General features: G+C 30.6%; 2 protein-coding genes across 4 annotated transcripts in view; one reads left to right on the forward strand and one right to left on the reverse strand.

Annotated features, from left to right (window-relative positions):
* Positions 1-33: 33 nt before the first annotated feature.
* On the forward strand, positions 34-18675 carry LOC139489666 (guanine nucleotide-binding protein subunit alpha-12-like). Of its 2 annotated transcripts, XR_011656213.1 has the most exons (4): positions 63-588; positions 6950-7000; positions 11543-12694; positions 12768-18675. XR_011656213.1 is itself a non-coding variant. In XM_071276316.1 (3 exons), exons 1-3 carry the CDS (start codon positions 127-129, stop codon positions 12110-12112), a joined length of 1083 nt encoding a protein of 360 aa, XP_071132417.1. In that variant the 5' UTR covers positions 34-126; the 3' UTR covers positions 12113-18675. The 2 variants fall into 2 exon arrangements, 1 of the variants encoding a protein (XP_071132417.1); XM_071276316.1 differs by having other exon boundaries at positions 34-588; positions 11543-18675.
* Positions 18676-20840: 2165 nt separating this feature from the next.
* The window catches only part of LOC139487796 (5-phosphohydroxy-L-lysine phospho-lyase-like), a 33906-nt gene continuing 27417 nt past the window's right edge, over positions 20841-27329 (reverse strand). For both annotated transcript variants that reach the window (XM_071272898.1, XM_071272897.1), the window contains exons 11-12: positions 26649-26738; positions 20841-25896 (exon numbers count right to left, since the gene is read on the reverse strand). In XM_071272898.1, coding sequence (XP_071128999.1) covers positions 25590-25896; positions 26649-26738 — 397 coding nt within the window. In that variant the 3' untranslated portion in view covers positions 20841-25589. The remainder of the gene's footprint in view (positions 25897-26648; positions 26739-27329) is intronic.

The raw sequence follows: 27329 nt of genomic DNA on the forward strand, positions 1-27329 counted from the left end.
TCAACACATACTTCTCTAACTGTTGTCTCATCATAGAGTTATTTGTCGCTAGAGGGCGCAGAACTATTCGAGTTAACCGGAAGTCGGTTTGTTGTTTTGACGTCATGGGCGGGGTGAAAGCCCACAATGGCTGACATAATCATGTCATGCTGTATGACCGATACAGACAAACAGCAGAAAAATAGGAGTAAAATGATCGATAAAGCCCTGGCCAAAGAAAAGATAACCTTTAGACGAACAATCAAAATATTGCTCCTTGGTGCTGGAGAAAGTGGCAAAAGTACATTTTTAAAACAAATGAAAATTATTCATGGACAAGAATTTGACGATGAGGCAGTTCGAGAATTTAAAAGTGTGATTTATGGGAATATTGTAAAGGGATTGAGAGTTCTTATTGATGCAAGGGAAAAGCTTAGCATCCCTTGGGGAGACGAAGAAAATGCTAAACATGGCACCTTTGTTTTTGGCTGTGAAAACGCAAACAAACTTGATGAAATGACATTTCAAAAATATATAGAACCAATGACAGAATTGTGGAAAGATTCTGGCATACAGCAAGCATACGACAGAAGGCGTGAATTTCAGCTGGTGTGTAATTTAAAAATCCTGTTAAAGTACAAATAATAGATGTAGATTCCCTGTAAAGGTTTTGGTGATCAATGATGAAGATGTATACATTTTTTTCACTGTTTTACTATTGGCAATACTGATTGGGAGGGTATAATTTAAAATATACTCATAAATATTTACAATATATTCAGAATATGAAAGTTCAGGCTTTATCAGGTATTAGGAATCTGCAGTGGAACCCAATATACCTCTTTAGACTAAAACATAATCATGATAATCTCAAGCTTGTTTTATGTACATTTGTACGTGTATCTAAATTTAAAAATAAGTTACCCCCTTGAGTATTTGGCTGACTGTTTACCTTGAATCTTTGAAACTTTTTATTTCTCAAGACCCCATCATTAGCAATCGATAATTTAAAACTGGTTCTTATTGTCTGAGGTACTTTTTAACAGGTAAAATGCATACTATTCTCTGAAACCTTAGGTTTTCTTCGTAGGATTCTGAAAAACTGCACATGTAAGGTTAAAAACCTTACGTACACATCACTTGTCCGTCCAGCCGTTGAATACTCTTCCCCTGTCTGGGATCCGTACAAAAAACAACACATCACTCAGGTTGAGCAGGTACAGCGTAAGGCAGCCAGGTTTGTCTTCAATGATTATAAAGACATATCACCTGGTGCAGTTTCAAACTTAATTAAATCTTTGGAATGGGAAAATTTAGAAATAAGAAGGAAAAAAGCTAGATTAACTATGCTGTATAAAATAAATTGGGGGTTAGTTGAAGTTCCTAAGGACAATTTAACAATATCTGATAGACGTACTAGGGGGAAACATAAATTTAGGCAAATATCTACAAATAAAGATTTCTATAAATTTTCTTTCTATCCTTGCACTATTTCGGACTGGAACTCACTACCTGAAGCAATAGGTACATGTATGTCTGACACCCTGGAATCCTTCAAAAGTGGCATATCCACTCTAACACTTGAAGGATCCACAACAACTTATTAAACTACAAAGCCACTGTACATAATGTATATATGTTATTGTTAACGATTTTTCTTTGTCATATTATTTTTAATTAAGTCCATATGTACATAGCACACAAGTTCCGGGAAGTTTTACACTCCTGCCTAGGAGTCTACTCCCGTATTCAGAAGAAGAAGAAGACCAGTCTAACTGATCCCAATCGCTTTGCACTTTGCTTTGTAGATTAGGTAACTTTACAAGATAGTTCGTCACCAGCTGGAAACATTCAGCTTCCAGTACTGTTGGTTTAATAGACAGTTGGCAACGCAGGAGACATTTCGGGACCAAAACAAATCAGTACCTTGTTTTCCTACCTTATTCTGTTGCTTCAAAATAAATACCATACCTGTAATTTTTTTAACAAAAATATCTTTCAAAGAAAAAAGAAGAAATCATTTACCACAAAATTATCAAAATCATATTAAATATGTAGAAAAAAACAATACTTGCAATATGGTGACCTATAGTTGTTAATTTCTGTGTCATTTGGTCTCTCGCAGAGAGTTGTCTCATTGGCATACCTCATCTTCTTTGTCCTTTGACATGACTAGATTAGTTGTTCTTGACTCATATTTTTGAAAAGTCTTTCAAAAGATTAAATCAAATTCTGTTTTATTATTTTAATTCATTTTGTTCCTTGAATCAACTTAAAATGCAAAAAAGGTTATTATTAAGATTGTTTTGGACAAGTTACAATTTCATTCCGACAAGTAAGTTTTGGTATGTACTTGTCCTACTTATTGTAGAGGCTTGCTATAATATTTAATTTAATTTATCCTACTTTTAGCTTCCAATTGATTATGATTAAAGGAAAGTCTGAAAGCAGCACAAACAAAAATCAACTATGAAGTTGTTGTAGAAAAATCTCTTTCTTAGGGAGCTACCATTTAATTTTTATGGGGGGCTAGGATGTAATTTGAAAAAAATAGGCAGGACAGGAGTTTTGAGTAAAAAAAAAAGTCAGGATGAGACACTTGCCAAAAAAAAAAGTCAGGACGACAATTTGGGTAAAAAAAGTCAGGATAAACTAAAAAAAAAAAAAGGCAGGACCGAACAGAGTGAAAAATAAAAAGGCAGGACAGAGATTACAGCTAAAAAAAAAGGCAGGCCAAATTTTTCATCCTAGCCCCCCATAAAAATCAAATGGTAGCTCCCTTTATAAGCATCCATAAAAAACTTATGACTGTCCCGTGATAATGTTGTCTTTTTTCAAAACTACCTCTACCGTTTTTTATTGGGAAAAATGCATATTTTTTATTGAAATTGGGAATTTGTATATTTTATTCTATTAAACACATCTCCGATTTTTTGCTGACCTTTGCTGTCTTTTTTGCACTGTTTTTTCATGTATATTTTGTTTGTCAGACATTTTCAACCTGAAAGGTACTTTTCGGAGAGGGGAAAGAAACAGAAGCAATGATGGTACTTAATGCATTGAAAACTACATGTGCTACAAACACCGTGATGATTCTGATCAGAAAACCGGATCTCAAACGTGCTTTCTTATATCAAAATAATAACATGAATAGGATATTTACAAACATTACTACCAATGCCATCACTGTTTGGGGAAAATGTAAAACTTTTTGGGAGGAATTTTAAGCCATTATTTTTAGTAATTGGGAATTTTCTCTAGGGGAAAAGGCCGAATTACAGCTGTAATTTTTAGGCAATATCACTGCTGTCAGAGGGTTATATTAAATATAAACAATTTATAAATTTTGCTTCTATGGTGCAACTCATTAATTTATAATTGTAAGTTTTCAGTGGCTCTATCTGTGTTTTGGTTGGGTTGTTGTCTCTTTGACATGCATGTATTCCCTATTTCAGTTTTATTAAATGTTTTTCAGTGATTGGTCAGGAGGCATTGAGAGCCCCTGATTAATATTTCTATGTCAGGATCCTAGAAAGGGGAAAAGGGCACTTTGAGTGAAGCAACATGTTCTTTTAAAAGTTGTTGGCAATTCCATCTGATGATGTACATGTAATTTACATTAATCAGAATCTTTACATGCTTAGATTGCTCATATAATTTTATACTTTTCATCTTTATATTAGAGATTATAGGCCTGACAAAGTAAGATACAAATGAGCATTACATGTACAAAAATAAAAATGTATGCTGTCTGGTCAATTTGCCAGTCTGCTTCCCTGTCCATTCCTCCATCACATTGGGTTTAGGTTTAGGTGATTTTCCATTAATCTGATGTTACATCACTGAAACAGTACATACATGTTTTGAAATCCATGCAGTTGCCAAATAAAAGTTTTTACCTAGAATGCATAATTCATTGAGCAGGTATATGAAATACAACAAATGTATTGTGAGAAACATGATGTCCTGAGAATAATGTACACATATTCTTGTTTCATACAAGTTTATCACATTTTCATTTACATCATTGATCAATACTTCTTATTGGCAAAGCACCTTTTTGAGCTACAAGAATATTAACATACATCCCACTCCTAACATAGGCTTTGTGGATCCCCCTTTTTCAAAATCCTGAATCAGCAACTGCAAAGGAATGTATTTAAAGTTCATCAACATAATTTTTATGCCCCATTAAAGGGCATTATTTATTCTCCATTTACTGGCATTATTTATTCTCCATTTATGGGCATTATGTTTTTGGGTCTGTGCATTTGTTTGTTTGTAAATCTGTCCTGCTTCACAATCTTTCTAATTATAATATCAAATTAGAGTTTGTCAAATTGACTTAATTTCACAGTCCACTGAACATAGAAAATGATAGTGCGAGTGGGGCATCCATGTTCATGATGTACTATGGACACATTCTTGTTTTATAGTACGAAATTTTATGATATCATAAATTTTAATTTACTCTGATATCAATATTCCCAATATATTGGGATAGTTTCACAATAACAAAATTTAATTAAGGAAGTAAAAATGGATATAAAAAGAAAGAAAATATTGTAGTTGCACTGAATTTTAAGGTAGAATCATAATTTGTATATACCACTGTGCATGATAAAGCTTACAAGTAGTGCGAAGTAACAGGATGGAGGATATCAGATGAAAATTGAGAGTGCTCATTCATTCACAAGTATTTTAAGAAATTCACTCTCATGACTTAAGTGGCTAAAAAATTAGAATTACATAAGAACAGGAAGATTTTTATTGACCACACACAACAAATGTATGTTAAGGGTTGAGATAGATAGTGTAAAATGTTTGTACTAAAAAATCTACTTTTGTCCATAAAAAGTCAATACACCATGGCCATCAGTACATGCACACTGGGTCTATTATAAATACTATGTGCATTACATACACAGTAACAGGAGGTGTAACTATGTACACTATTTTTTGAGTCTTGTTACTGATATAATGTACACCTGCATTGTAAAATAACATGGTTAGACTCAGTGCAATATTGTACACTTGTGTTTTTAAAGTTAACATGGTTAAAGGTAATAGGACATAGGATCCAGGAACTTATAAGGTGTTTGAATATTGCATAAGATTTATTAGTGAAACAGTATTGATGAATGAAAACAGCAGAATAGATCGATGTATTTACGACATGATTTCGGGACTTGGGATAGATCTTTATGGGGTTAAAATGGTGTTCCCAGAAATATCCAAGCATAGTACTTATCACTGTGTTTTAAATCATTCAGTGACAATGTCCTTAACAAAAGTAATATATATTTTAAAGAATGTACACCTATTAACTTTCACACTAACAGTTAACTAGTTTATAGAGCAATTTGAATTTCTACTAAAATCACATGACTGCCACAACTAAATACAAAATGTCTATAATTTAAAACCCTTCATTTATTTAACATAATCTTGCTTCTTGTATGTCTTGTTAAAGAATTTGACTGTGAACAATGAAACATGAAAATGACTCAACAAATGTCATCATTAAAATTCTTCAAAATAATATTTTACATGTATCTGCAAATGTTGAATGAATTATTTTCTTTTGTCAGTTTGATCTATTATTTTAAAACAAGGAAGTCAGTTTTTCTGTTGAAAGTACCTTTATTACATGTAAATAATGTCATTTATCATGTTTATGTGTATAAACAATCTTTTATCATGTTTATTGTGCATGTACTGCCAATTTTCATGTACATTACAAGTCCAGATAACTTTTTGGGGTTATATTACATTTGTGTACATGTAGGTGTAACAGAGCGATCACATCTCCTTATTTTTATATAAAAATGTACACTTTGTACTTATAGATATTTATATTATACTCTAATATGATATATTTTATCATGTATATGAATATGATACATTCAACAATGTATGTACATGTTTTAACAATCATATTGCACTTACAATTTTTGGTAAATGCACACATAAACTGTTATAAGCAGTACTAAGCTGACAGTATATTATCACTTTATTCATAGACATTGTATGTTAGAAATGTACAATAGACCTACAAATTTGAATATTTCTCCATTAACTATAGTAGTAAATTCGACCCCAGACTAGAAAAAGAAAATTTAGGGTTGCTTGATGATCATAAGTTTTGAAAAAAAGAGACACTTGAGTCTTTTCTTTAAAACCCTTAGAGCCTTACCAAAGAGACTTTTATTATCACAGTAAAATTGGACAGGTACCTTTAATTTTGAAATGTCTGAAAGTTAATATTTTGTCTTGCATGTTAATATGTAGATGTGTGCAATACTGTAAACCAAATATGTATATTGCTATAATAAACCAAAAACACTTGAGAAAGTAAAATATATTTTGGGGTAAAGCTTTCTTGCTGAAATTAAATTATATCTTAAATAATATGAAAAATTGTAATTTTAGGTCTGTTTTACATTTATATGACCATAAATTGACCATGTTGGAATCGCCCATGATATTTCTGCTTTAAAAGTAACCAGACAAATTTATGTGCTAATACATTAATACATAGAAAGAAATAAAACTTGAAAGGATTGAAGTATTTTCAAGAGCACAAACATGGCTTATTTTATAGCCTTCTGTGATATCACATGTTAATAAAAAGACAATAATCTTTTTTTTTTTTAAATTCATGAAATAGTTAGAATAGATACTTTCAAATAAACAGGCCATTTATATTTACTTAGTTTAAGTTGTATGTTTAGGAAATATGTCTCTTATTAGTGTTTGACAGTGTTAATTGAAAAGGGTATGCTGTCAGAGACATATAATACAATATCATATGTCTCTGATGCTGTTTATCCATTTTGTACCTGTACAGTAAAAACAGAATAATATTTCTCTGTAGAATTTAGAAGGGAGATAATAATAAAACAATTGTTTTTTTATTTGGTTTTAACTTTATATTATTTTACTGATGTATATTATATTTTATCCACAGGGTGATTCGTTGAAGTACTTTGCGGACAACTTGGAAAAAGTAGGTCACCAGGTAAGTCAATTAGAAAAAATAGAAAAAAAGGTAGATTTTCTAATAAATGTTACAAAGGGAACTTACATTTTATAGAACATCAATTAATTATGTTGGACTTGGAACTGTGATGATACTCTGAACTGTGGGGGTTTGACACTGAAGTACGTTTGTAATCATGCATATTTAGTGTGATGGTGACATTATGACACTATCTTCTTGATTGCTACACCAACCTGCATTGGTGGTATTGATTAGAGCAATGGATTACATAAACTATAATTTCAATGTTTTTCATTTTCACTTGTCAATTTTGACAGTGTTTGTTAGAAGCAGAAATTCAGGTTTATAGTAAATCATTGGGTAATTTGAGAACTAAAGCTAAATTTAAAATAAGTAAGAACGATTTCCATTTATTTAGTAAGAAACTAAGGACATACATCTGTACATAATATGAAATATTTATTTTCTTTAAATTTTGCAATGTATTTTTCATAAGAATCCATAATTTTGATTGGCTGTCAACAATAACAAGGCATTCCAAAATTATAATTTATATCTCATACAAATGCAAAATATTTGACTTCTAAATTTGCTTGGCTCAACTCTCATGCCTTAAAAATAATTTCAGAAATATTCAATTCGTAAAATAAGATTCATGTAAATCATCTCTAAAGCTCACAATGCTAATTTAAAAAAAAAAAGGTTTATTTTTTTTACACCCAAATTTAGTCTTTTGGGAATTGTTCTTGGTTATCTTTCCTTTATTTATATATTTAACTTCTGTCTATATCTTATATCTATAACAAAGTGATAGCTATTTGATTTTGATTAAAAAAACAGCCATGCAAAATCCTTCCTGAATTATACTGTATGACTGTGGTGCCATCTTATATATATATGGTTAGAATTTTTTTTTAATTTGAATTTGTACAATGATTTCCTGGATAAGCTCATTGCTAATGATGGAATTAGAACAAAAAATGTTGATATATAACATAGCTTATCTTCCTTCCTTGTTCTCTCTTAGATCAACACAGGAAACAAGGAAACAAGTATAAGTACATGTAAACAAACATGTTTATTGAACTCCCATTATTATCAACAGTCTTCATATATAGACTTGTATGAAGTTTGCTGCCATTGGATTAAACACGAAATGTTACACCAAGAAATAAATTCTAAGTGAAAAAATGTGCAGGCAACGCCAGTGTTTTCCCCAGGACTTTTTATACGACCGCAAAAATTTTAATTTTTTGGTCGTATAAATCATGTTGGCGTCGTCGTCGTCCGAATACTTTTAGTTTTCGCACTCTAACTTTAGTAAAAGTGAATGGAAATCTATGAAATTTTAACACAAGGTTTATGACCACAAAAGGAAGGTTGGGATTGATTTTGGGAGTTTTGGTCCCAACATTTTAGGAATTAGGGGCCAAAAAGGGTCCAAATAAGCGTTTTCTTGGTTTTCGCACTATAACTTTAGTTTAAGTGAATAGAAATCTATGAAATTTTGACACAAGGTTTATGACCACAAAAGGACGGTTGGTATTGATTTTGGGAGTTTTGGTTCCAACAGTTTAGGAATAAAGGGCCAAAAAAGGGCCCAAAATAAGCATTATTCTTGGTTTTCGCACAATAACTTTAGTATAAGTAAATAGAAATCAATGAAATTTTAACACAAGGTTTATGACCACAGAAGAAAGGTTGGGATTGATTTTTGGAGTTGAGGTCACAACAGTTTATGAATTAGGGGCCAAATAAGCATTATTTTTGGTTTTTGCACCATAACTTTAGTATAAGTAAATAGAAATCTATGAAATTTAAACACAAGGTTTATGACCATAAAAGGAAGGTTGGGTTTGATTTTGGGAGTTTTGGTCCCAACAGTTTAGGAATAAGGGGCCCAAAGGGTCCAAAATTGAACTTTGTCTGATTTCATCAAAAATTGAATAATTGGGGTTCTTTGATATGCCGAATTTAATTATGTATGTAGATTCTTAATTTTTGGTCCCGTTTTCAAATTGGTCTACATTAAGGTCCAAAGGGTCCAAAATTAAACTTAGTATGATTTTAACAAAAATTGAATCCTTGGGGTTCTTTGATATGCTGAATTTAAAAATGTACTTAGATTTTTAATTATTGGCCTAGTTTTCAAGTTGGTCCAAATGGGGGTCCAAAATTAAACTTTGTTTGATTTCATCAAAAATTGAATAAATGGGTTCTTTGATATGCCAAATCTAACTGTGTATGTAGATTCTTAATTTTTGGTCCAGTTTTCAAATTGGTCTACATTAAGGTCCAAAGGGTCCAAAATTAAACTAAGTTTGATTTTAACAAAAATTAAATTATTGGGCTTATTTGATATGCTTTATCTAAACATGTACTTTGATTTTTGATTATGGGCCCAGTTTTCAAGTTGGTCCAAATCAGGATTCCATATCAAGTATTGTGCAATAGCAAGAAATTTTCAACTGCACAGTATTGCACAATAGCAAGAAATATCTAATTGCACAATATTGTGCAATAGCAATTAATTTTCAATTGGAGTTATCTTTCTTTGTATAGAATAGTAGTTGATAATATATGTTGGACATTTGCCAGACATGACTATGATGTCATTTTCTATTTTTATTTGCCAATAACTTTATGTAAATAACTTCATTGGAAATTTGCCAATATAAAATGTTGCTGATGAAGTTGTTTTTTTCCTTATCTTATCTAAAACATTTTTAGCCTAAAAGTTGTGTCCATACTTGTTCTCATTTCAGATTTCATAAATAAAAAGAAAATTTCTTCAAACATTTTTTTGACAGGATTAATATTCAACAGCATAGTGAATTGCTCAAAGGCAAAAAAAAATTTAAGTTCATTAGACCACATTCATTCTGTGTCAGAAACCTATGCTGTGTCAACTATTTAATTTTAGATTTAAATAAGTTTGAAGAAGAAATCTTTAATTGATTTGTAAAATCTTGACATTTGTTTTGTGTAAAAAACCCATATAATGTCAAAAATTTGATCACAATCCAAATTCAGAGCTGTATCACGCTTAAATGTTTTGTCCATACCTGCCCCAACTGTTCAGGGATCGACCTCTGCGGTCGTATAAAGCAGCGCCCTGTTAACGTTTGCTTGAAGTTATTGTAAAAAGACTTCAGTACACATATGTTTGATGAGGCAGCATTTTTCAGATAATGTCCAAATAGATAAATGCTTTTGTAAAGTTATCTATACTACCGCAGTTAGCAATATTTTCACTGACCTCATTGAAATATGCTCAAGAGATTTAAAATAACAAAATGATGTATTTGATATTTCATTATGAGCATGCGCGCGTATATATCTGATGACTACTAAAAAAAAACAGAAATAGGAACTTCTTTTGAATGTTTTCTGAGTTTGAAAAAAACAGAATTCATATCTATAAGTCTATTAATATTTTAAGTTGAATTGTTGTTACAAGTACTATAACCAGTATATTTTAGATGCAAGAATGTTAAAATGTGGAATTTGAATAATTGTTATAATTCAGTATTAGTTAAGATATTTAGCACTAGCTTAAGAAATAATTTACTTGATAAATAGTTAATATAAATCTTCACAATTTTAGATAAGTGTAAAGCAAATTATTATGTAAATCCCCTGAGGGCTAAATGACAATAGAGAATTAAGGATTAGAGAAGTGTTATAGACAAAAAGGATTTCTTACTTTTTAAGATAATTTAGGTTATGTCACAAAGACCTGATATTTGGGAAAATAGATAAAATAGCATTATTATGTAAATTAGATATTGAGTATTAATGTATGTAAAATTGAATAATGAAATACAATATATATAGTAGTTGACCATGCAGTTTGGAACACTTGCTTTATAGTCACGTATTGGACACTGGTGTTATAGACTTGGAGTTATATTAGACATGCTGTTTTATTATGTCTCATGAACTTATGTGATTGTTGTGAGTGATAAACTATACTGAATGCTGATTTAATAAACATTATATATTGAACTTTGAATCTGTGTTACGTTAACATGTATTCATATGAAAGCTACCAGCTAGTTCCCCCAACCTAGCAAGATGAATAACCAGGTCAGGGACGAGCATAGTACTGGCCTTGGTTATAGTACTTCCTTATAAATTATTTCTGAACTTTATTTCTATAATACCTGACATTTAGACCATGTATCAACAAGTGTTATCTATTGTATCCTTCTAAGCCAAACTAAAATCTTTTATTAAAGCAGTATAACAGAAAGCTCTCACACTTGGTAGGATTTTTTGCCACCAAGTTCTGTCTGTTTACCACATCATAACATCATTTTGAATCTGATTTGGAGTAATGGGACTTTTACCAAATTTTGTCCATCATACCACAATGACACTTCATAACCCAATTTATTCGTCTTTTATACAGCACAGTCAACATTTTGAGCTAGGCTTAAATCAAATGCCTAGCATCTTCTATAGATTGTTAGAAAAGTTTTAAAGAGTCCTTTAAAGACAGCATCTGTACAATATTCCATTTCTATCTAAAATGATTTGTCTTTGTGTTTGTTACAGGATTATATACCATCTAAGTTGGACATTCTACATGCAAGAAAAGCTACCAAAGGAATCACAGAACATACTATAGACATAAATGGTGTTCCATTTCTCTTTGTTGATGTAGGGGGTCAAAGGTCACAACGACAAAAATGGTACTGGTGTTTTGAACAAGTAACCTCCATTCTATTTATAGCGTCTTCAAGTGAGTATGATCAAGTGTTACTGGAGGACAGGAAGACGAATCGGCTACAAGAGTCATGTGACATATTTGAAACGATAATCAACAATAGAACATTTGCTAATGTGTCAATCATTTTGTTTTTAAACAAGTTTGACCTTCTCAAGGAAAAAGTGCCCCGTGTTAGCATAAAAGACTACTTTCCTGACTTCAAAGGAAATCCACATAACATCAATGACGTACAGGAATTTGAACTGAGTTTGTATGACGAGTGTCGTAAGGAACGAGGAAAGCCTCTCTTTCATCACTTTACAACAGCTATAGATACAGAAAACATCAAGTTTGTCTTTCAAGCAGTGAAAGATACAATTCTTCAAGAAAACCTCAGGTCATTGATGTTACAGTAGTAGATTTTACCATAGTAACGCTCAATGAGACTAGTCTTTTATAGGGGAGAACTTGTTGTGAATTGTTAGTATTTAATACATTTTATCTGATAGTTTTAAACTTATCGCATACAATGTGATGTAGCACTCTGTCAAGATGTCAATGATATTGCAGCAACTAAGATTACCTCTGGTTATCTGCTCTGAGGCGTTCTTTTGTTTCGTTTTTCTATACTACACAGTTTCTTGATATCATAAACATGATGAATTAATAAAAAGAAGAATATTCTTAATGTGAAAGAAAAAATTGAGTATTTGTTTGCTTACATTTTATAAAATCAGTTTATATATATGTATACTACAGATATTTTAATAGCCATATAAATATATCTTAGTTGCTGTATGAATTCATGAGTTGACAGTGATTATATTTTAATTACCTTTAATCATTTTTTTCAACATGTTGAATCTGTTTTATGTATGGACTTTACCTTGTGGTCAATATATTGAAACACTAAGAACATTTACTTAACAATAATTAATTGTGAATGATACATGTATTATTTCATAAAATTAAATACACATTTTGCTTTTGTTTCCAGCATTATACAGTTGTGATTTTTTTCACCTTTTTCTTTTTTGTTATTTTTTCCGCCATATTTCTTTGTTTCTTCACATGGTTGCCTACTAAGGTATAAAGCAGATGCCCATGAATAAAAAAAATCCTGTTTCAAGTTAGTTTCTATATGAATATTCATTTCATCTCCATCAGTTATTTGAAAAGAGTATATATAGGTGTTATATTTTTCATTTCACTTTTTGAAACAATAATTATGTGCAATTTTTTTCTTTTGAAAAGTTATAAACGAATGAAATCAGAAAATGTTAAGGTACATCAATTTTTGGTTAAGAACCTTTATGACTTGTGTCATTGATAAAAATGCTAGAAGGATAACACATTTTATAAAATTATATTTTTATACAAAAATTATGTATATGTAGCAAATGCAAACAGCCAAAAGGTAGGGGAAATGTACTGAAAAGATACTTATTCTTTCTTTTGAATTTGATCTTTTATTTAGGCAAAGTTTAGGTTTATTTATATGATAAAAAAATCAAGGTCTGCAAAAATTTTTTTATAAACTGTAAAATAAATGAAGAAAATTCAAACTATATCTTGAGTTGAAAAAGCTGTCACTTTGTATCCATGTATGCTTCATTAAATCGTAATAATATTTATAAAAAAAGAAGAAATAACAACTTTGGTAACATTTAATGAAATTTAGAGACATGATAGTAAAAACAATCATAATTCAAATAACACATAAGCCCACCGATACTTTTAACAGATCAGAGTAAAGGTCAAAAGTGAATGTTTGTTCATACAATATGTAGGTTATAGACACCCAATAGATGAATTTAATGCTGAATATCTTCTGCTGAAAGACTGAGTCATTTATTGTCCATAGGCATTTTTCCACTTAGAAATCACTTAGGACCAGTAACTTTACGGAACATTTTTTTTATAATTCAGAGTTTTATAATTCAAGTCATCTATTTTGAATGTTCTAAATAGTAAATTATAAACAATCGTAATTTTTAAAGACAGATGTATATAAATTAAGGTTTTATTTGCATTACATAGTCATAGTTCATACCTGTTTGGTTAATAAATGTCATGATGAAATGTTTAGGAGTAACTGTAGGAATTAAAGTCCCCCTTGTCCTTGCCCTATGAGCCATGTGAACTATTGGCATCTAATGGGGTCTGCTGTTGTGGTCACCCTCTGTTCTGTTGTTGTAAACAGTTATAAAAATGTTCTCCTCTGAAACCACTTTTTTACATGAGCCTCACTTGTTGTCAGTACATCTCAAATTTCTCAACTTGTTCTGTCCCTTGCCGAAAACAGCGTTCATGAGTGACAGTCCTACAGTCAAACAGTCAATGTTTTCATAAAAATACTACCAACTCCATGAAATGTAAAAGAAAGATGAAGGTTTCTTTTATTGAAACATGTATTTAGTGTTGAATATATACAGTTTAATTGATTCATGTGAACAGTAAAGTTTAGTGAGATAAATTTAAGAATAATCAGTATACAAATACATGTGGCTTCTTTTAAATACCATTGATGAACATATTTGTATGATAAAAAATATTAAAGATGAAGAACAAATACAGATAATAAAACATGCTGATGATTGTAGTGCATTAGTGTACAGTTTGTAAAATCATTTAACATCATTTTCATGAATGTAATTAGATGAAACATTTGTTATATGCATAATTTTTCTAATTAACACAAGAGTGCAATGAAACAAATTTCTAGTTGTTGAGTGTAAATCATTGACCATGTGAGATTGTGTTAGTGTATGTCTTGTCGGTATAAGTGTGTGTCTTGTCGGTATAAGTGTGTGTCTTGTTTTTGTAAGTTTGTGTATTTTTTGTTGTTCATTTTTAAAGTAGAACCAATCAGTATCATTGTCAAGTCTGCAATCAACTTTGCAAAATATGAGTCAAAGGAATGATAATTTAACAGTGGCAATGGTGTCAACTATTTGTAAAGAGCTTTATATTTTATAAGGCTGAAGACCGTGATACTTCATACACGGATCTTGTAGCATACAGATGCCTTATGTTGTGAAGTTTCACTGTGGCATATATTTGTTTTCTCTTACCTCATTTTCATGGTTCAGTGACTGCTTTAAAAAAGTAGGTTTTTTTATCACATAATATTTTTAATTATGTGTAATAGGACAACTTCATTTGCTTTACATGTCTATCAGACAGGGTTCACCTGATCTTAACCCTATTTCAATGATAAGTGATCAACATAAGTTTCATGGTTAAATCTGTTTCTCAGATAATAAAAGCAATATATCATCTATATTTGTTGAATGGAATGATTGTTGGGTGTAAATGTTAGTCTGGCATGCCTCATCTGACCTTGACCCCATTTTTGTTTTTCATTAATGATGTTTGATTTATCTGATACCTAAAGTAAAACATTTCTTTTTTTAAAGACATTTCTTAACAAGTGGTTTCGTTGATCCTGAATATGACAAATTATATTTTGAAATGAGTCATATTTTTTTTAGTTGTAAAAGTTTCATCTTTCTAGACACCACTCTGCTTCAATTTTTTAAAGATTATAATTCTTGGTTGAAGAGTGTAATTTCATATATATAAAATAACCCTTATGTTCAGTCTTACACCATAGTTTAAAGGATGAACTAAGAATTCAAAGAAACTGCTAAAAAGAAGGATACAAATAAATGTCACTCAAGAGGTACTATGAAATAAAGTACGTACTTAATTTGAAGATTGTTACAACTAGTCTTACAAGTGTACAGATAAATTAAAAGTGTGAACAGATGATTTAAAATCTTAAAAGTCAAGATTAAATAGAAGGAAGTTATAACTATCTCATTGTTTAATCTTACCTTGTCATTTAAAGGAGGAGCTAGGAAAAATATGGACACACCTAAATAGTTATTAATATTCAAAATATCATGAATATGGTGGGTAGAAATTAAGGGTATGTCGAGGCAGTAGGGAATAAGTCACTGCAGAAATGCTGTCAGTAGAACAAAACTTTTTAATAATAAATAATTTCATCTGTGAGGAAACCTTAATTCTGACATTATGTTCATATTGAATATGGTAAAGGAAGGGACTTTTTGTGTGGTTCTGCAACATACTTTACCTGGTATGTACGTATACAAATATTTCAATTTTTTTTTTTAATTGAGACACCTTCAATATTATCAAATGCTAATACATCTAGATTTTACTTAATTGTTTAGAAGTTTACAAAAGAAAGAGGCGTTGTATATAACTTTTTGATTTGTTTCTCCTATTCAAAATATTATAGCAATTAAATTTCCTCTGTTTTAACCTAGTGAACTTGTTTGTGTATAAGTGTACTGATAGAGAGATTTTAGCGGCCTACTCATGTGTCTGTATTTGCTCATGTTGGTAGCTGTTTCATCATAAATCAAAATATCTATTGTTTGTTATCATTTATATATTTTAATGAGCCTTACATATTGTATAGTAATTATGTATATAGTTGTGTTTATAACCTTTAATTGTAGCTGAAATGCCATTGAAAACACTTTCCATTTCTTCCTCATGAGTTTTTTACCTATAAACATATTCAAATTCTGGTTCCTTCTGATAAAATCTGATTGTAAACGAAATATTTCTTAAGAGCTAAATTCATTATTATTTATATACTTTTTTTTATTTTAAAACATTAATTTTGATATTTTTAATGAACTTTCTTTTATGTAACATTAGTTTAGAAAAAATACCAACATTTAGTTGAATATTTATTTATTGGTTAAGGGATCATGTAGTAGAGAGAGTGTTATTTATTACCCGTATTTAAAGTGTATCATTTTCAGCCTTCATCTTAAACAAGTGCCATGTATTATTCTAGTACTGCAGGGAAAATATAGTAAAATATAAAGCTCACTTAATCACCGAAATACTTTTTCTCATGGCATTCTTTTGTTCATTGGATAAATTTTCTTAATATCATTTTAATCACCTCTTAAACTTGAGAGTTAAGTTGTAAAATTGAAATAAGGGATACAACTGATAGCTTAACATATAGGTCTTAAGTATAAGCAGAAATTGAAATAAAACTGACAAAATATTTTGTATTAATGTTTTAATTTTCACATATGTCTTGGTAGGAATTAAGCAGTGATGGATTTCAGATGAATGTGTCCCATCATCTTTTGAAATTATAATAAATTCTTGAACTTTTATGAAATTAACTTTCCTAAAATGGAATACTGCATTTAATAGTATGATTACAAATGACGTTGTATATGATGTTTGTTATTTTGTAAATGCCCTTTGGTTTTGGTTAAAGCATGATTGATGATAAGTCAATCCTGAAAAGCTTTTGGGAAGCACAAAATGTATAATTTTCTATATCCCTTTGTTAATCTTCCTTACTCTTTTCCTTGACCACATGGTTGTTTGTCCTTCTTCATTTATAGATTTTGATCAGCATTTTGTTACTTTAATACTTCTATTACAACAAAACTAACTGATTTGTTGAGATGCTTAGATTTTATCAGCTAGATTAAGCTTATTATTCACATAATAAATGATCTTCATTTTCCCCCCACAATCTTCGACCATCAAATATATGCTCCTAATGTCTTGTTTATATTTTGGCTATAAACATGGTGTAGATCTTAGTTAAAATACCATTTGTTTAAACTTGTCTTTTTTGAAAATTTTTCGTAAATGATATTTTTGTTGAATGTTCATTCGGTATGTAATCGAGATTTATATTTTTGTTTCCTGAAAATAAGCATACAGAGATTGTCATACAAAAACATGTAACGGCTAGTTATAATTAATACTTGATTCTGAATTTTTTTTTCATTTAAAAAATTATTAGCCATTATTTATTAAGTTACTGTCTGCGGGTTATTTATGTTGGATTAAATTGAGGCGGTCCTCTTTAAGAAGTTTGAACAGACTGCATATTAAATCAAAAATTGAATTAAACAGTAAAATTCAAAGATTAGATACAAAGTGATTAAACTTTTATCTGAGTAAGTGTTATGAATATTTATCCAACCCCATTAGGTTATGTATTTCTTAAGATTAATTTCAAGGCAAGTGAATCTTCAAATTATAATGCCATTTTAACAGATTTTGATTAATACTTTAAATTAGATAACTACATTTATAGGAGAGAAAGGGACCAAGATGCATATTTTTAGATGCAAAAAATTGGGATTTTAAAATCAAGCGACATTTGAAATTTCCTTTATTTCTATTTACAGCAAATAATGCTTACAAATAAGGACCAGTTGTAATGATTTCCTTCATAGCCCATCATTCCATAAGTCTTTATTGTTGTAGGTTTCCATTTATGGATATAATTTTATTTTGTGTAATTTTTTATTTGAATTACCTCCCTTTATACATAACTCTGTCGAATGTCTGTGAAGACTAGTAAATGAAGTGTTTATTGTATAAAATTTTGATTTTCCATTCAGCATTTTATTCAGAAGAGTAATTAAATATTACAATGAATTCTTTTCACTTAATCTTCATATTTTAATATTTATTTTGTTATTTTATGCTAACGAATTATCTCTGTTGTGTATATCTATTATGATGCTTTATAGATGCCTTTGTAAAACTTGTACAAGATATTTTTTCCATTCACACAGACCAGACTAGATATGAAATAAACTTCTCATGCTCTTTATACAAAGATCTGAAAGCAAGTTGTCAAAATGATTAATTTGTCTTATCCACTAAATGCCAAAATGAAAATTAAAATGAATATCAGAGAAATAAAAGTATTAACAGATAAATTAATAGAATATTAAAAATATCATAAGGGCCTGAGAAGTTGTGTTATTTTATTTGGTCCAAGAAATTTGCTGAGAGAAGACATAATGTTTTTTGTGTATACTGCAGATAATTAGATATTATAATTTGATTTGCAGATATTATTAAATGTATTCCCTGAATTGTTAACAGAAGGTTGTACACTGCTGGAATCCTATATTGTCATCAAAATAAACTGTTTTGTAAACAATGTCTCTATTTTTATTCAATTTTTGAACTGATGCAGAAATAATATCACCATAGGATCATTAATGAACTGATGCAGAAAGAATATCTCCATAGGATCATTAACTAGATATAGGAAGATGTGGTATGAGTGCCAATGAGACAACTTTTCATCCAAGTCACAATTTATAAAAGTAAACCCTTATAGGTACAGTCTTCAACACAGAGCCTTGGCTCACACCAAACAGCAAGGTATAAAGGGCCCCCAAATAATTGCTTGTGTAAAACCATTCAAACAGGAAATCCAACGATCTAATCTACTTGTATATAAAAACTGAGAAACAAGAAACACTTATGAACCACATCAACAAAAGACAACAACTGAACATAACATTTAACTTACAACTTGGACTAGGTTTTTGTCTTGAGCACTTGAGACAAAAATGGTATTATGCAAGACATATGTATTAGAATCCAACAACCGTGAAAACTATTTGTATAAAACTTTATATTTCAGAAGCTAAAGGACCTGAAAGCTTCATACCTTTTATGCAAATACCTCATGTTACAAAGTTACCATCCATCATATGTCCCTTGACCTCATTTTCTTGGTTCAATGACCACATGATAAAACATGTTTTCTTATTGTGAATAATAAAATAACTATATTTGGTAGGTTCCTCACAAATTCTACATTTCTATCAGGTAGGGCTCACCTGGCCTTGACCTTTTTTCATGGATCAGTAATCGATGTTGAAAGTAACATGGTCATGTCGATATCTCAGATACTATAAGAATTATGCCAGGTATATTTGGTGAAAGGACTGATTGTAAGGAAAACATGTCCAACAGGCAAGTTTTGTCTGAGCTTGACCTCAATTTCGTGTTTCATTGGACAATGATAGATTTTGTGGTTAGGTCAGTTATCAGTTATCTTTAAACAAAAGGTCAACTATATTTGATGTAAGGTGCACACATCTGTCTTGCAAGGTTCATCTCACATTGACCTCATTGTTCATTGGTCAATGTTAAGATTTTGTGGTTTATCTGTTTCTTTGGTACTATAGGACCACTATATTTGGTGTATGGAATGATTGTTCTATGTACATGTCTGTCCGGCACGGTCAGGGGTCGAATTTTAAGCTTTTTTGTGTACTGGCCAGTCGGACCAATGGACTGAAAACTCTACTGGTCCGGCTCCAGATCTAATGGTCCGGCTCCAGATCTACTGGTCCTGCAAAAATGAGATTCATTTGACAAACACTAACATAAATGTTAGATGTTTAATTTTATTTTGATGCTTTCGTTAACCTAAGTTAGACAGGAACAAAGGGATAGTCTTGATTCTGATTTTGATAAAGTCTTTGATAATCTCAATGATTATCTTTATCAAAATCAGGATCAAGGACAGAAAAAATATCAACATGGTCTACCACGTCATTTTTTGCCTTAGATTTTTTGTGCTGTTTTGATTGCATACATTTCCTATCTAGATCTGTCACTGCAAATTTTTCACATGGACATTTCATTAAATTCCGATCTACTATATAATTCAACCATTTGCGATCTTTTGTCCGGCGGTTTAACTCCTTCCAAAATTTCCACATTTTTTATTGTTGTGAAGGATGCTCAACCGAGATATTAATTAACTTGATCAATTGTAATACCCCCCAGTACCGTGTAATTGATTCACAGGTAAACTGTTTTGTAAACAAAAGGAGATTGCGATGCAATCAGTGATTTTTATCGAAAAATTTCTACTGGTCCGCCGGACCACCAGCTGACAAAATCTTCTGGTCCGACGCACATTCTACTGGTCCCGGACCACTGGACCAGCGCTAATTTCTACCCCTTGGCACGGTTCATCTGACTGACTTAATTTTCATTGATCATTAATCATATGTTAAATTGTTTGTTAAAATGGTTGGTTGGAATACAACATATATTTTTCTCATACAATCTGATGCTTTAATATCATCTTGGATGATGCAAATTCTGAGTATACATGGAAATGAGATGAGCCAATGTTTATACAACTGCATACCAAATACCAATGACTTAAACTATTAGTTCTCCTTAAAGAGATATCACAAAAAATACATTGTTGACATTCATGCCGCTGGAAACAGCCTGTCTAAGTCTTGCTTTTTGAACTTCGTCAAGTAAATATAAAAATCACTCAGAAATAAATAATGATACAAACAATTTTATTTCAACAACAGTTTGGTCATTCAATATGGAGTTTAACAGACAACAACCATAGTACACAATGTTAAAGAGATTTCTTTTTGTGGCATGTTTCATGCTTAGAGATGTAGAAATTACATAGTAATATACATTCTTCCAGTAACTGTGATAGCAGCAAGTGTGTCAACCATGAAAGGTGTTAAAACAATACCAACACATCTAACCATACAAATATGATAACCACAAAATCAAATGAATCCACATTTTACAATCCATTATATGTTCAAAAGATTAATCCTTATATCAATGACTAATGGAAAAATTGCCAATGACCAAAGGATAACGAAAGTTCACATTTTTTCATTAATAAATGGGGAATGCGTCCATGGGACACAGAGGATGCCCCCGCTTGCATGTAACGTAAGAAAGGGACATAACTCAACAACTGTTTAAGTGACGCCACCCAAATTTGTAATTATTAATCTGAGTTTTGTGGTAATAAGCATTGTTAATAAGTTTCATAATATTTAGTTGGGGCAAACTTAAATAAGTTAGAGAAATGAAAAATTAGCAATTTTTCCATTTGTTAAGGGGCATAGATGGTAAAAAAAGATTCAACCAATATTCAAATTTAATCTGCGTTTTGTGGTATTTAACATTGTGTATAAATTTCATAACATTTGGTTGAGGCATCCTACAGAACAAAAACGAAAAATTCAGCAATTTATCCATTTGTAAAGTGCACAACTCTCAAATGTTAAAAAGAGACACCATCCAAATTCAAACTCCATTTGTGTTTTGTGGTAATAAGCATTGTTTAAAAGTTTATAATATTTGGTTGAGGCAAACTAAAGTTTAAGAACAGAAATGAAAATTTCATCAATTTTTCCATTTGTAAAGGAGCATAACTCTAGAACAGTAAAAAAAGACGCCACCCAAATTCAAACTTGATCTGTGTTTTGTGGATATATGCATTGTGAATAAGTTTCATACCATTTAGGTTCGGCAAACTTAAGTTAGAATGGAGACCAATTTTGGGATGTACATACAGACGGTCAAGGGTAAAACTTAATGCCCCTTCAGCTACAGCAGGGGCATAAACATCTTTTTGGACACACTTCAAAGAGATTTAAAAAAAACCAAAAAAACTAGATATGTCAAAGCGACACGAATGGCCCGGTCCCAAAAAGTTGAAAAATCTGCAATTTCAAAATAAACACATGTGGACACAAACATGATGGTGGTCTCCCATGTAAAAAATCAGCTCAAAATCTGGAGGGGAATAGAGAAAAAATCCATATAACTGTGATTTTCAATAAATTATCAAAGTCCAAAGCCCGTAATTTCAGCGAAAATTAGCAGAGCAGAAGAAACTTAAGCTTGACCTATAACTCATCATGGTTAACTCACATACCAAAAATCAGCCCAATATCTGAAGGTGTTTAGAAAAAAAGTCCATATGACTGTGATTTTCAACAATTTCACAAAGACCAAAGCCTGTAATTTCGGCAAAAATTAGTGGAGCAGAACGAAACTTAAACTTGATCTGTAACTCATCATAGTTAACTCGCATACCAAAAATCAGCTCCATATCTGAAGGCGTTTAGAAAAAAATACCATATAACTGTGAATTTCAACAATTTTACAAAGTCCAAAGCCTGTAATTTTCGCAAAAATTAGTGGAGCGGAACGAAACTTAAACTTGATCTGTAACTCATCATGGTTTACTCACATACCAAAAATCAGCCCAATATCTGAAGGCATTTAGAAAAAAAACTCTGTATAATGGTTTGTTGCAGAATGGCGGAATGATGGAATTTCGGAATGACTGAATTTCGTTGGACGGAATTTCAGAAAGACAGAATTTCGGAATTTCGGAATTTCGGACAAGGGTAAAACTATATGGCACCGACAACTTTGTTGCAGGGCCAAAAAATATGGCAGTTGCCAAGTAGAGCAGGTAAGCTAAAATGACTGTGTATTGTATGAAGAATAATTCTTTTGCTATAGAATCCCAATTTCCAATAAAATGCTTTGCTGAGTGCAGCCTGATACGACCGCAGAGGTTGAACCCTGAACAGTCAGGGCAAATTTGGACACAATATTGAAGCTGGATACTGTCTTAATTTGGATTGTAATAATTTTTTTACAAAATAACACAAAATAAATGTGGTCAAAGATCTTACAAGTCTATAATACAGTTAAATTGAAAATTTCTTCTTGATACTTTTCAAAAATTTGAAATTTGAAAAACTTTGAAAAAAAAATATGAATACCCTAAAAAAAAATTTGAGACGCCCCCATCTTTTTAGACAATAACCACAAATCTCAATTTCAGCCTTTCCTTTGTAGTATGAAACCATGTAGTACAATATCAGAGAGATCCATACACTTAATACAAGTTATCGTCTGGAAACTAGCAAAAATGCTTGTTTTTGCCCCTTATTCCCAAATGTTTTGGGCAATTACCCTAAACTCAATCCCAGCCTTCTCTTTACATAATGAAACCTTGTGGTACAATTTCAGAGAGATCCATACACTATCACACAAGTTATTCTCTGGAAACTAGATAAATGCTTGTTTTTTTTGTTTGTCACTTAATTCCTAAACTATTGACCTCATAACCTCTAAAATGAATCATAACCTTCCACTTAAGGTATTAAACATTGTGGTACAATTTCAGAGCAATCAAATACTTATACCCAAGTTATTATTCTGAAACTAGAAAAATGCTTGTTTTGGGCCCTTAATTCCTTAACGGTTGGGAACATCACACCCTTATATGAACCCAAATTTTTTTTTGCGGTTGTATAAAAATCACAAATCTGAATATTCAAATTGTAGGGAAAGCAATATGTTTCCAAATTTTTGTTCTCAAATAACTGTAATATAGAATAACTTCAAGTCAATGGATACAAACAAAAAGGTATTTTGTTCATAGATCTTCATACAACAGTGATCTCTTTGAGGTAGAAGTTGTATAAAATGAAAATTACAAATATAAATACTATATTTAGACATAAAACATTTTACAACTCATTTATACAAATTAAATGTACAACAAAAAGATGAACATTACATGTATCTTCAAATTAGGAATGGTCCTGAAGATGTTGAATTTAGGTGGAATGTCTGTCCACTAGAGAAAAAACAAATTTCCAAGAAATTCGTTTCTATTTAAACAAATAATTAAATTGATCAACAATAAAAAGGATTTATCGTTAAGTATTATATAGATTTTATATTCTGAAAGAATTTAATTGGTTGATTTGTTGATGTTTTGGCAATTTCTGTCAGTTTTTTTTCGGTGGAGAAAGCTGAAGTGTCTGAAGGCTGTTACACTACATGTATTTATACATACTCAATCAGGTAATCATCACTTCAACACTCAAAATAAAGTTAGTTAAGAGACCTAATGGGAAAGTTTATTTATTATAGACCAAAAATTATAAAAAAAAATATAAGTCAGAGTTTGTAAATATCATGCATATACATCAATGAAAAAAGTATTACTGTATTTTAAGAATTTTTTTCTTCAAATATATAGAAGTCAATCGGACAATATTAAGCATATACAATATTTGTTTAAAATGGGAATGAAAATATAAGACTTTATCATTTTTTTAAAAGATAAAGAAATGTCAAGAAAAAGTATAAAAACCATCTCAACATTAAATAGTGATTTAAAGCAATTTTAACTAATCTTTAGAAAATCTTAAAAGACAAGACAACATACAAGAGCATTCATTAAAACACGTGTGTGATACATTGCACTAGGTAGATAATCATTTAAACAACTTTTATACATAAAGTAATACAGATTCTAAAATATAAAATGAGCTGATCCTGTGATTGTCAAATAAAACTGTTGCTCTATCAATAAACAATATTATATAAAATCCATCATAATGGAATTTCATATTATATTAAACTAGATTCTACTATCTTTTTACAGGTAAAATAATATGAGATAGGTGTTGATACATTTGAAAGAGGACAAAGTCCATATAAAAACTATTTAAATACAGATTTTAGAAAAATTAAAATTACAGTAAACTGTACTAAAGTAATCAATCAATTTTACAAATCATTACATTAAAAAAAAAAAAAAAAAAAAAAGGAAAATCACTATCATTTAAAAACAATTGGTAACTTTGGAGATACCCTAAATCATTGACTCCATGAGTGAGGTATGAACAATAAATTTAAAACTCTCTAACAAATTGTATAAAAAAAAAATTCCCGCCATAATTTCTATTGTATTATATCATTCTCAAGTTATTCTCAGGTTACATTATTTTAATACTAAAGTATTTTATCCTATCAAAATTATAACTATTAATTCCTTAAATCAAGGCAAAAGTAACAACTTGATCTGATGACAGTTTTCATGTTTTAACTACAGGCCGTTTTCTATCAAATACAGGCCTTGTTGCCTAATAATTACTAGCTGGTTCTCATAGCATTAGATACAAGCTATTTGCTCAAATGACATCTTTAAAAATTTGTAAAAGTCAATGGTAAAAAATATCCTTAACATTTTGATAAATGTCATCAATAAGAAAAGTAAATATTGAATGATCATTATTCAATAGTTAACAATACATAATATTAAAACAATATCATAAAATACATGTACACGTAATACAAGAGGATGAACACATTATACATTGAGAAAAGATAAGGAATCACAGCTTTTAAACATTTCTTGCTCATTTTAATGCCCCCTTCTATTCCATGTGACGTACATGATTAGTCCACTTCCTCATATCTCGCTCGCTTACTTGGGTGATCTGAGTCAAAGTCTGACTCCTCTGAAGAGTATCCTGATGTTGCTGGCATTGACAGTATATTTAAAGGAATATCCATCCTATTCTCTCCAAAACTAGATTGATTTAATCCAGCCTCAGAGGCACCTTTTTCTATTTCTGCTAATGCTGTGTCAATTGCCTGTACAATATGTCTGGCATTATCACATGTAAAACACAGTGGTGGTGTGATTAACATCACATTCTTGTCCTGTCCTTCATTAGCAATAATTATCTTGTTTTCTTTTAACCTAAAATTAAAGCGGTTTATAAATGTTTTTTTGTTGGTACCCACATCTACTTCTATGAATACTGTTTGTTAACCAGTGTATTTTTTTGCAGATTGTGTACAAAAGATAATAAACATTCCCCCCCCCCCAATAAACATACAGCTGTAATGCACCTTAAACCATTTGGATGTAAACTACATGTATTCAAGTTGTGCTACATGCATGACAGGGATTGTGGAAAAAGCCATAAAATAAGGTTTTGAATTTTTTTTTGTAAAAACCCACCATATTTAACCCATCCTCATTCTGTATTAAGTGCCTTTCAGAGGTCAGGAGCCTGTAATTCAGTGGATGTTATCTGTTATTTTAGTTTTGTTAGTTTATTGTTCTGTCATAAATCAAGCATTTAGTTTATTTATTTGAATTGTTGAACTTTTATCATGACAGGCCCTTCTATAGCGAACTAAAACACTACATGAATACTGGATTAGCTACTTGTTGAGGGCCATACATTGACCTTCAATTGCTTCAGTCCATGTCCTTTGGACTCTGTTGGGTAGTTAAACTTGTTGGCAATCATACCATGGCCATATCTCCTTTCTTTATTTCTATGAAAAATTATTTTAGCATTGTTCATTAAATACCAATAGGTGTTCTCTAGAAATAATTCAAATATTGTTAAATTTCAACATTGTATGAATCCTGTACTCATAAGAAAATTTACTTATCATTTTCCATGCCTATCTACCAAGAAATAATAATAAAACATATACTTGTGAGACAATAAATCTGCAGCTTCTGGTGCTGGCTTTCTACTCTCCTTGTCTGTAACTATTTCTATGCCTACTATCATCCCTCGCCCTCTGTAAAACATAAAATATAAAATTGTAGAGTGGAGTGTTTTTCATACCAAAAAATAATTGTTTTCCAATATCAGATGTACTAAAATAGCTTAATTCCTCCTTGAATCCCCCTTGGAATAATTACATTTGAAATTTTACCAAGAAATAATTCATGGCAGACGTAGATTTGTTTTCATTTAACCATGGGTTGGGCATTTATATTTAATTATGGGTTGGGCATTTATATTCAATTACTTTACACCGGGCGTTAGTGAGGGTAAAATAAGAATATAAATGCCCAACCCATGGTTAAATGAAAAAAAATCTACGGCTGCCATGAATAATTTGATTCTAATAGGACAAATTCGGTTATTTTGTTAACTGTGAAAGCCCTGTACATACGATACTGTTTTGGCTGTTCCGTATTACCCAATATTGATAGTATAAGTAATATTATATAATAAAATGATTTTTCTTTTTTTTAATCACATTTTTCACATACGGTATATAATTGCTTGACCAATCACAATATTAAATGGTTTCTACCAACATTTACCTTCAACAACTCTATATGCTGACAATAATGATATAACATTTTTCACAATATAATTA

The sequence above is a fragment of the Mytilus edulis genome, chromosome 9 (assembly GCF_963676685.1).
Source record: "Mytilus edulis chromosome 9, xbMytEdul2.2, whole genome shotgun sequence".
Classification (NCBI taxonomy): Eukaryota; Metazoa; Mollusca; class Bivalvia; order Mytilida; family Mytilidae; genus Mytilus; species Mytilus edulis.

Bases quoted from the DNA above. Each gene is read 5' to 3' on its own strand.
- LOC139489666 (XM_071276316.1), top strand. From the start codon at position 127: ATGGCTGACATAATCATGTCATGCTGTATGACCGATACAGACAAACAG. The intron at 589-6,949 runs GTGTGTAATTTA...TTTTATCCACAG, and splicing joins GAAGGCGTGAATTTCAGCTG to GGTGATTCGTTGAAGTACTT. The intron at 7,001-11,542 runs GTAAGTCAATTA...TGTTTGTTACAG, and splicing joins TGGAAAAAGTAGGTCACCAG to GATTATATACCATCTAAGTT.